General features: G+C 49.7%; 1 protein-coding gene across 1 annotated transcript in view; it reads right to left on the minus strand.

Annotated features, from left to right (window-relative positions):
- ANKS6 (ankyrin repeat and sterile alpha motif domain containing 6) overlaps positions 1-8,947 on the minus strand; it is a 47,433-nt gene extending 38,486 nt beyond the window's left edge. The window contains exons 1-2 of the mRNA XM_080668051.1: positions 8,307-8,947; positions 1,075-1,577 (exon numbers count right to left, since the gene is read on the minus strand). Of these exons, the coding sequence (XP_080524177.1) occupies positions 1,075-1,577; positions 8,307-8,659 (856 nt within the window). The 5' untranslated portion in view covers positions 8,660-8,947. The remainder of the gene's footprint in view (positions 1-1,074; positions 1,578-8,306) is intronic.
- Positions 8,948-9,765: the final 818 nt, after the last annotated feature.

A 9,765-nucleotide genomic window follows, 5' to 3' on the forward strand; every position in this document is an offset into this window, starting at 1 on the left:
AATGATGGTCAATTAAAACCATTATACTAGTTTCTATTTACTGAGTGCTAACTATGTGCCAGGTGCTAGATACACATTTCACAGGCACCTACCTTACTATTGCTCACAGAACCTTACGAGGTAAGCACATTTATTATGATTCTTTTGGGAACGAGGACACTGAAGTCCTGAAGGGACAACGAACATGCCTAAGTCCATCCAGCCACAAAGTGAAGAACTAGCTTCAAACCTGGGTCTGCTCAACGAGGAAGTCTATATGCATAGCCATGACCCGATCCTGTCAAATATAACAATAGTAACAATAACTTGAGGGGGTGGCAGCTCCCAATACCTCTCAAGTACCCACACTTGGCCAGGGTGACCTCACTTTATCCTCACAGCAGTCCTCTGACATGCTACTCCTGTCCCCCATTTGTGGACAACAAAACAGAAGCTAGGTGAATTCAGGCAACCTATCCCAGGTCCCTCAGCTGGCCTTTCCTTCAGATTTTCACCTTTCAGTCCTAGACGCTTATACACTGCAACCTGTCATTACAGCCTGGGCTGCCTGTCACTGAAGTCAGACCCATCACAGAAAGAGGGTACTGAGGCTGTGTGTGATATGGCATTTCACGGTCCTACTGCACGGTGATGAACTGGAAGTTTTAAAACGCAATGTGTCCTACGGCAGATTTGCTAAGGATTGTTCAAACAGCTCTTTAAATGCCAGAAAGATGGCAAAAAAGAAAAAAAGAAAGAAAGAGGACACATTACTAGGTGTTGAAAAACCTCAAAAGTGGGCTGAAGCCCAGCCAGCATGGCTCAGTGGTTGAGCATCAACCTATGAACCAGGAGGTCACAGTTCGATTCTTGGTTGGGACACACACCTGGATTGTGAGCTGGATCACCAGCATGGGGTGTGCAGGAGGCAGCCAATCAATGATTCTCTCTCCTCATTGATGTTTCTCTCTTTCTCTCTCTCCCTTCCTCTCTGAAATCAATAAAAATATATTAAAAAACAAAAACACACAATTTGGGGTCCTCTGTGAAGCCACAGTGGGGGAGAGGGTAGGGGGTGGGGAGAAGCAGCCTGACCTGTCTTGGGCCTGACGGTGGTCAGTGGGTCCAGGTAATCTGCAAGGTCCCTGTGTTTGCGGTCAAGCGCGACCTCGAAGGCAGTCTTCTCCAGCACACTGAGATGGTCGGGGTTGGCCCCCTTCTCCACCAGCTGCTGGGCCACACCCAGCCTTCCAATGAGCGCTGCCAGCATCAGCGGACTCCAGCCCACAGTCCGTGCCGCGTGGTTGGGGTCTGCACCCCACTCCAGCAGCAGACGCACCACGGCCTCATGTCCGTGCTGGATGGCAGCCATCAGGGCTGTGATGTCCAGCAGCTCATTCCTGCTGTCCCCTGCCGCCGGCTGCTCGCCTGAGGGGTTGTGATGGTCCACGAAGGCGCCAGCTTCCAGGAGCAGCTTCACCACGCCCAGGTGGCCACCCCGAGAGGCCACAGTGAGCACACGGGCCCCCAGCCGGTTCTGGGCATTGACATCAGCCCCATGATCCAAAAGCAGGTGTGCCACGCTCACGTGCCCAAATCTGCCAGGAAGATGGAGAATCAGTGACACTAAATATGGAGCCCTGATAAGGAAACACTTATTTAATGCTCATTTGTCATGAAGCCCCAAGAGCTGCTTATAATGAAAGGCCTTCTTCTGGTGCCAGGTGCTTCTGGTGCTAGCCCTGCAGATGCACCACCACAAAGGTGAGCAATTGCCTTGCTAGGTTTGAATCCTGACATCCATTAGCTGCATGACCTCGAAAAAGAACTTTAACTTCTCTGTGCCTTCATTCCCTCATCTGTAAAATGGGATATAGCTGTACAGATTTCAAGGGAATGTTAAGGATTGAGTTAACATACCTAAATATATAATAAATGTATAATTATTAAAACAGTGCTTGGCCAAAGGAAGCACCATACAAATGTTAGCTATTATCATTGTAATCAGTTCACATTATGCAACACGCGAGGTTACCCAGCCAGTGAGGAGCTGCGTCAGGGTCAGAACCCAGGTCTGTCTGAATCCTGCTGCCCTCCCTCTTTCCCCTACACCACGCTGCCTCCCACATCTCAGAAAGGTCATTTTATTCTGTTTTGTAGCCTGGTGATCTGCCAATGCTGATCTCCCCATGGGCAGGGCCCATGTCTGACTCATGTCTACCCTTTCCCTCTCCGAATGCACACAGAGAGAAGGTCCTTCTAGACCAGAGGCACAGGACCCCATGCCAAGAGGTGTGGCAAGGCTGTGGTCAGCAGAAACAGGCTTGAACATCTCACCAGAGGCCTGCTGCCATCTGCTGGCAGGAATGTACTAGTACACTGCCTGATGCTTAGATTTGGACCTTGGGTCAGACCCTCGCCCCCCCTCCCCCGCTCCAAGTGAAGCTTGAGGAAAGGCCCTCCTGAGACATTGGGGAGACAAATAAGCACCCACCAACTCTCTAAAACCAGGAAGGGAAAACAGATGCTTCTTCCTAGCAAAAATCTCTCCCTTCTTTTGTCTGGAGAGGGCGGAAAAGTTCTGTTTCACAGCACTTCTGGTTGGCACACTCTTTCTGGGCTCAGAGCTGTGTGTCAGAGCTGGAAGAGGCTGGACTAACAAGGACAGAATGACAAGAAGAGAGGGGCCAGCTCTGCCAGGTTTTACAAGACCGTCATACCTGCGCGACGTCTGAATCTGCAAGGCAGCTTTTTAAATCTCCCGTTGTGCACTCCTTTCCGGATGCGAGTTTTATAGCTCAGCTAAACCCAGGGCCTCCCTCCTCCCTGTGGAGGCAGAGCCAAGGCTGAACTCTGCTTTGAACTTACAAATACCTTCTGGGACATGAACCTGAACAGCACCAGGTCACCTCGGCCCACAGAGCGCTGCCCACGGAGGGAGAGCTTGGTGAACTGGCTCCTCCAGCAGCAGGGGGACGGGGCCTGTCCTCTTCTCCAAGAGCAGGGAGAGGGCAAGTCCAGCTGGAATAAACTCAAAGGCAGAAAGCTGCAACCTCAGCCTGTCTCCCTGCTTCCAGGGTTGTCCCTTCCTGCCCGTCCTCCAGATAGTCCCCAAACCAAAAATGACAGTCCCAAACCCTAAATCTGATGGCCGCTTCCCCCTGCCGGAAGACCCACCGACTTTCAACCTCATCTCCTCCCAACTCTCACACTGTACCCTCTGGCCATGCTCATCTGTACCCACCACTTATTAGACTCTCCAAAGATAGGACTGGGTGGCTGACCCATAGTGGAGCTCAATAAATTTTGTCAATTAAGTGAATGAATAATTGAATGGCTGACATAACATTGTAGAGGATGGTCCAGAGACAGGCAATGGACTAGTATAGTAGATCCTCCACTGGAGTAGAGAATTCAAGAGGTTACACTATTTAGTTATCAAGCATCGGAAAAAATCTAGTATAATTCCTAACAGCAGATTATGAGGTACTGTCACATTTTTATCTTATCTTATCTTAATAAATCACCCATTTCACAGATGAGGCCATCAAGATTAGAATGGAGATCAATAATCCAGAAATTTGAAAATCACAGAGTCAAAACTTGAACTCAGACCTAAAATCCCAAACCCCGCTCTTCTGGTTTAACAAATTTTCACAGAGGAAGAAGAGGGCTGAATTTCAGCAGAATGCTGACATTTGGAATGTTTTCTGAACTCATGGGGTAGCCCAAGAGGTCATTCAATCAGGATGAAAACATAAAAAGATTAAACAAAGGCTGAGATAATTTTGTGGATGCTAAATTTTTAATAGGTAATTACTGAAGATAGGGAAACTTGGGCTTTCTGAACAGCTGCTATGATTACTAATTAATTTCTGCAACTAACACCTGTGTTTAAAGACCTGGCACAAACTGCCATCACTCAGAGCACTGGGTGGAGAGTCCAGCTCTGCCTTACTGGCAGGAGGGGAGATGAAGGGCAGGAAAAGGAAAGGAAAGAGGCCAACCTGCCCCTGTAGCATCAGGTAAATTTGGCGAGTAGCTTTCTGTGGCCAACACCAAAAAAAAAAAAATGCTCAGTTACAGGATTAATGGCTGAGAGCAGAGGCCGGGAGCGCCTGCCTGGATGTGATTCTCACTCCACCACTTACCAGCTGTGTGGTCTTGGGCAACTTAACTTCTCTGAGCCTCAATTCCTCATCTGTGAAACGGGGGTGACAATAGTACCTACTTTCTAAGGTTTTGTGTGGACTGAGTTAGTTAATTCATTTAAAGCAGCACAGTTCTTAACACAATGTAAGTGATCCATAAAGGTTATCATTTTAAGAATAGGGAAAAAAAACATGAATATAACCATTTCTGATATCAAAGCATCCACAAGAGACCAAACTGCAGTCCAGGCACAGGGCCTGGGATAGCCTGGACTGATCCAATGACAAGCTCTGGAACATTATGAGCTGGGATGATAACAGGTGCTCTCTTCCACCGAAAGTGGTGGTGGGTGGGAACACTGTCTTGAAGCACTCTGAGGTGTATCTAGATTCAGGGAGGAGAAGCACAGGCTGGAACCTGTTGGCATACAGCCATGCATTTGCCCATCCTGATATGAGAGACAGACAGACCATATAACCTTCAGAAAGTCTCCCATACATATTATTCCTCAACATACAGAGTAGGCAGCAGAAAGATGGGGGACTATCGGTCAGTATCACCAGCTGAGGGACAATGTCTATGCGCTGTCTAGGGCAATTCTAATCCTCTCATAGGGCTGTCATAGTCTCCCATATTCTCATAGGAGTAAATAAGAGAGTATGTCATAGCTAATGCTCCCAAAGCTGCCCCATAAGATAAACGAAGGAATAAAGAAGAATGTAATTAATCCAGAGCCTCTTAATTTGCAAGGGACAAAATCAAGACATTTGGACCATAAATTCCAGCAAACAGTGCCATGTTGTAGAGAAGAAGGAAAGTTCTCTAAATTATTAGCTAACAGAGTTTAGGTTAATTCTTCTGAGTCTCCTGCTCCATCAAGATTAATAAAATTAATTAGATGAAATTAATCAGGTGACTCTGACCGTCATGCAGAATTTGGTTAATAGCAAAAATTGGTGAAGAGGGGTCTTTGAGACATCCTGAAGCATGCCAGGTGCTGCGGTCACAAACCTCGCTCAGCAAGGCATCCAGGGGCTCACTAAGGGCCCCTCTGCACTGGATGGGAAATCAGAGGTGAGGCATACATCAGTGGCTCCCAAAACTGCCATGTGACAGAATCCCTGGGGAGCCTCTTCTCACACAGAGCCCCTGCCCTCCCCTCCTTCTCTACCAGGTCTTCTGAATCACAACCCCCAGAAAGGGAACTCAGGAATCTGATTTGGAAAAGCATCCAGGTGATTCTGATGTGTGGCAGGTTTGGATGCCACGGAGGAAGGGGACCAGCTATAACATGCAGGGGCCCTTCCAGTGCTAAGAGACCAAATAACGGGCAGTGGTGTGTGGGGGAGGGGGGTGTCATGGCAGGCTTCCAAGAAGAAGCTAAGCTGGGAGGAAGAGGGTGGCTTCATTAAGGACAGAAGGGGCTTCCTATATGTGGTTATGGTGAGAGCTCTGTAGTCGGATTTCCCAAATCTGCTGACTAGCTGTATGCTCATGAGCAAATTTTGTAATTTCATATTCTCATCTGTAAAGTGGAGATAATTCTCTTGGCATACAGTAAATGCTTGATAAATGTTCCTCCCTCCCCTTCCAAAAAAGAACCTATAGGGAGACAAAGGAAAAGTCTGGATGAAATTATCTTGGCCTGCGTTTAGGTTTATTTTCATTTAGATCCTATACTGACACAACCAAACGTTCATTTCAGAAAGATCTGGAAGCTCTGTAGAGGATGCATTAGAGAGGGCACACCTGGAGGAAGGGAGCGCAATGGAAGGCTCCTACAACGTGTGTTCTGGACTAAGGCAGAGGGGAAGGAGGGAGGGTGTGGATTCGAGAGAGGGTGTGGATTCAAGAGAGGGTACGGCAGAGACAGACGAGCAGACGTGGCCACGGCACAGACAGGTACCAAGGCCCAGGACTCACCTGGTACTTTAAAGCCTGAAAGAAAGCCCACGAGTGACAGGGAACCTCAGGGGAAAGGTGGAGATAGCTCCGAAGGCTGTATGTTCATCCCAGATTGCTCCAGGCAAGAAATCAGATGTCAAGACAAAGGGTCCCAACATCCAGATAAGAGCATGAAACACTGCATAGCCCTTGCCAACAGGCATATATTCCCTAACTAGGATGTGTTCCTGAAGTGTGTGTATAGAATGACTGAAATAAATGCCCAGTGGCTGGGGCATGGTTAAGCAAACCACAGTACTGTCCCATGGATGAACTTTCACACAGCAGTTTAAAATGATATATTTGAAAAATAATGCAGAATGAAATTTTTCCAGCAATACAAACTAATTAGAACAACTGTGTAACACTTGGAAAAGAACTCGGAGAAATAAAATATCATCGGCTTTATGACTAAGAACACTGTGTTTTCAAAGCCTTTTAGAAAAACAAATGGCTCGTACATACGGAAAGATGCTTTACTTCACTCACAGTTTAACAAATGCAAATCACAGCTACACTGAGATGAGGTTTTTCACCCATCAGACACAAAAACCCAAAAGTTTGCTAACACACTGTTGGCAAGGCTGTAGAAAAACAAGCACTCGCTTACACTGCTGTGGCCGGCAGAATAATAGGCTCCCAGAGGCATTCACACATGAATCCCCAGAACCTGTGTTAGGTTTCTTGGCAAAGGGAAAATTAAGGTTGTAGATAGGATTATTAATCATTAAGGTTGCTAATCAGCTGATCTTGAGATGGGGAGTATCCTAAATTACCTAGGTGGGCCCACTGGAATCACAAGGGTCCTTTAATTGTGGAAAAGGGGGGCAGAAGAGTCAGAGTCAGATGTGAGGACAGAAGCTGCTGATTTTGTGGAAAGTTGTTACAGCAGCCATAGGAAGCTAATACACGGTATAGAAAGCAATTTGGCAATATCCACCCAAAATTACCTATCACCTGCGCTCCCTCCTTGGGGAACTTCCACAAGAAACTGAGGGGTGGGTGGGCCTAAGTCAGCTGTGGGCAAACTACAGCCCTCGGGCCGGATCCGGCTGTTCTATCCGGTTCTCTTGCTCTCCCCTCCGCTCCTTTACTTTGAATTTATATTAGTTCACACAAACACTCCATCCATGCTTTTGTTCCGGCCCTCCGGTCCAGTTTAAGAACCCATTGTGGCCCTCGAGTCAAAAAGTTTGCCCACCCCTGGCCTAAGTAGTTGGCTGACAAGGGTAAGAGACTTCACTGTACACCAAAGCTTCTTTATACCAGGGTTTCAAGTCCTGTCCATCCTGCTTCATGAGTACATCTCAAACTCATCTCTTTGCTCTCCCAACCACTGTCTCTGCTCTGGTCCAAGCCAACATCACCTCTTCCATGACAGCTGCAATCACCTCGATGGGCTTTTCTGATTCTAGCCCACTTGTCCAATCCATCCTCATTACTGTTAAAGTGATTTTCCAAAACAATCTGATTCTGTCACTCACGTTGCTACAACCTTCCATCACTCCCCAGTGCCCTGAGGATAGCTAACCTTTCCTGCCCTGTCCCTAACATCTGCCTTCATCTCTCCAAGGAGAGCTCATCTCCGGCTACTCCCAGCCCCGCTCCCAGCCGTAACATCTAACAATCCTACCAATGCTTTATGTTCAATATTGCTTCCAAACCTTTGCATGGCTCTCCTATCACGGGGTTTGCACCTCCCACTGCTTCTGTCCTGACTAATTCTTAGAAATCCTCAGGTCTCCACTTGTATATATGCATCATCCTTACCAGAAAGCTTCTCCCACCTCCAAGAGCTCCCTGAACTTACCCTGTCAAGCCTGCTCCCTTGTCTGGCCTACCCAATGGCATGTGAGCTGCTCCCAGTGGGGACTTTACTTGGGTCTTTGCAGCATCCCACCACCAAGCTAGGGTGGGTAGCCAGGTTCTCAGGAAACCCTTGTTACAAGAAGGAATGAATGAACCTCTAAGAGTGAGTCTCTAAGATTCCACTCGCAGTGTTCAGATTCTGTTTGGAAAGGCCAATGTTTCTAAGACTCTGATTTTATGTTATTAAAAACCGCTTCTACGTCTCGTTGCATCCCAAAGCTGCTCAAAGTTTACCATTCCAACTCTCTCGAAGGAGTCATTGACTCTTTACCTCCTGGGGCGTCTGCGGGGGCCCGCGGACAGGTCTGGCCGCCTGACCCCGGGCACCTCTGGACACCACTCCGGCGCCCCCGACCCCTCACCTGGCCGCCTGCATGAGCGCGCTCCAGCCATAGTGGTTGCGGCTGTTGACCGAGGCGCCGCGGCGCAGCAGGAAGCGCACCAGCGGCTCGTGGCCCCCGGCCGCAGCGAACTGCAGCGCCGTGTTGCCTGCCTCGTCCGAGCAGTCGACGGGCACCGGCGCCCCGGCCGCTGCCGCTGCCCCGGGCCCGGCCGCCTCGGCCCCCGCCGGCTCCGCGCCTGCCTCTGGCTCCGCGCCGCGCTCCGCCGGTTCCGCCGCCCCGGGTTCCAGCAGCCGCCGCGCCGTCTCCGTGTCGCCTTGGTCGCAGGCACGCAGCAGCAGCTGGAAGGCCGGGGGCAGCCCGCCTTCGCCCATCACGGCCCAGGGCCCGAGCCCGTCTGCCCCGCCGGCTCCGCCCCCGGATACCGCGCGCTGGCGCCACCTTCCGCCCGCCTGCGCGCCTACCGCGGGCCGGGTGCGCGCCAGGAGCGAGGTCGCGTCCCCACCGCGGCCAGCGGACCGAGGGTTCCGGGAAGCTCTGAGCAGGGTCCGAGGCCCCGGCTCGCGGATCCGCCTTTGCCTTTTCCGCGCCCGCTCGCGGCCTTCTTGCGGCTCCGGAGACTTCCTGCCGTGAGGAGTCGGAGCAGTGCCCAGCCCTGCTGACGCCGCTGGGCCCAGGTCTGAGTCTCCCGCCGCGCTGGCCTGGCCAGCGGCGCTTCCAAAATAGTTGTTGACTGAATAAGAGAACAGATGGGTCCACTCTGTCCCCACAGAATGTCCTGCAGGGCCCTTAGTTTCAGTCCTTAGCTGGGCAGGGCCGTTAGGGTTACAAGCCCTCCAGTGCCTTTCTCTTCAACTGTAGTTCTAGAATCAGCTCCATTGAGGACATTATAGAAATGCAAATTTTCCGACTTCACCCCAGACCTACTGAACTAGAAACTGAGTGTGGAGCACTCCCCTCCAATTGTGTTTTAAGAGGCCCTCCTGGCGATTCTGATCCATGCTCAAGTTGAAGACCCTGTATGATCTGGGCCTATATACAGTCCTGCCAGCCACCAAATGTCACCCCCAATTTACGGAGGAGCCGGCTGAGGCTTAAAGAGGCTGCACCTTGCTAAAGGCCACATGATTTTCCTGGAGGAGAGCTGTTACTAGAACCCAGGTCTTTTGGTGTCTAGCCCAGTTCTCTTTCTATTATCAACAAACAGTACTGTGGACCACGTACTGTTTTAGGTGCTGGAAAAGCTGTAAATACACCAACAAGTAAGGAAAGGATATGAGTGATGAGTGCTATTCAAACAATAAATAGAACATAACAAATCTAAATCAATAGGTCAGGGGATGGGATGTTATTTTATAAAAGGGTGGGTCGAGAAGGTGTCACTGAGAACGTGACCGGAAGGAACTGAGAAATCGAGTCATGTTGACATTTGGGGAGTGTGCAATCCAGGCAGAGGGAAAGAAAAAGATTCTAACAAGAG

This window comes from Plecotus auritus (assembly GCF_963455305.1).
Source record: "Plecotus auritus genome assembly, chromosome: 5".
Lineage (NCBI taxonomy): Eukaryota > Metazoa > Chordata > Mammalia > Chiroptera > Vespertilionidae > Plecotus > Plecotus auritus.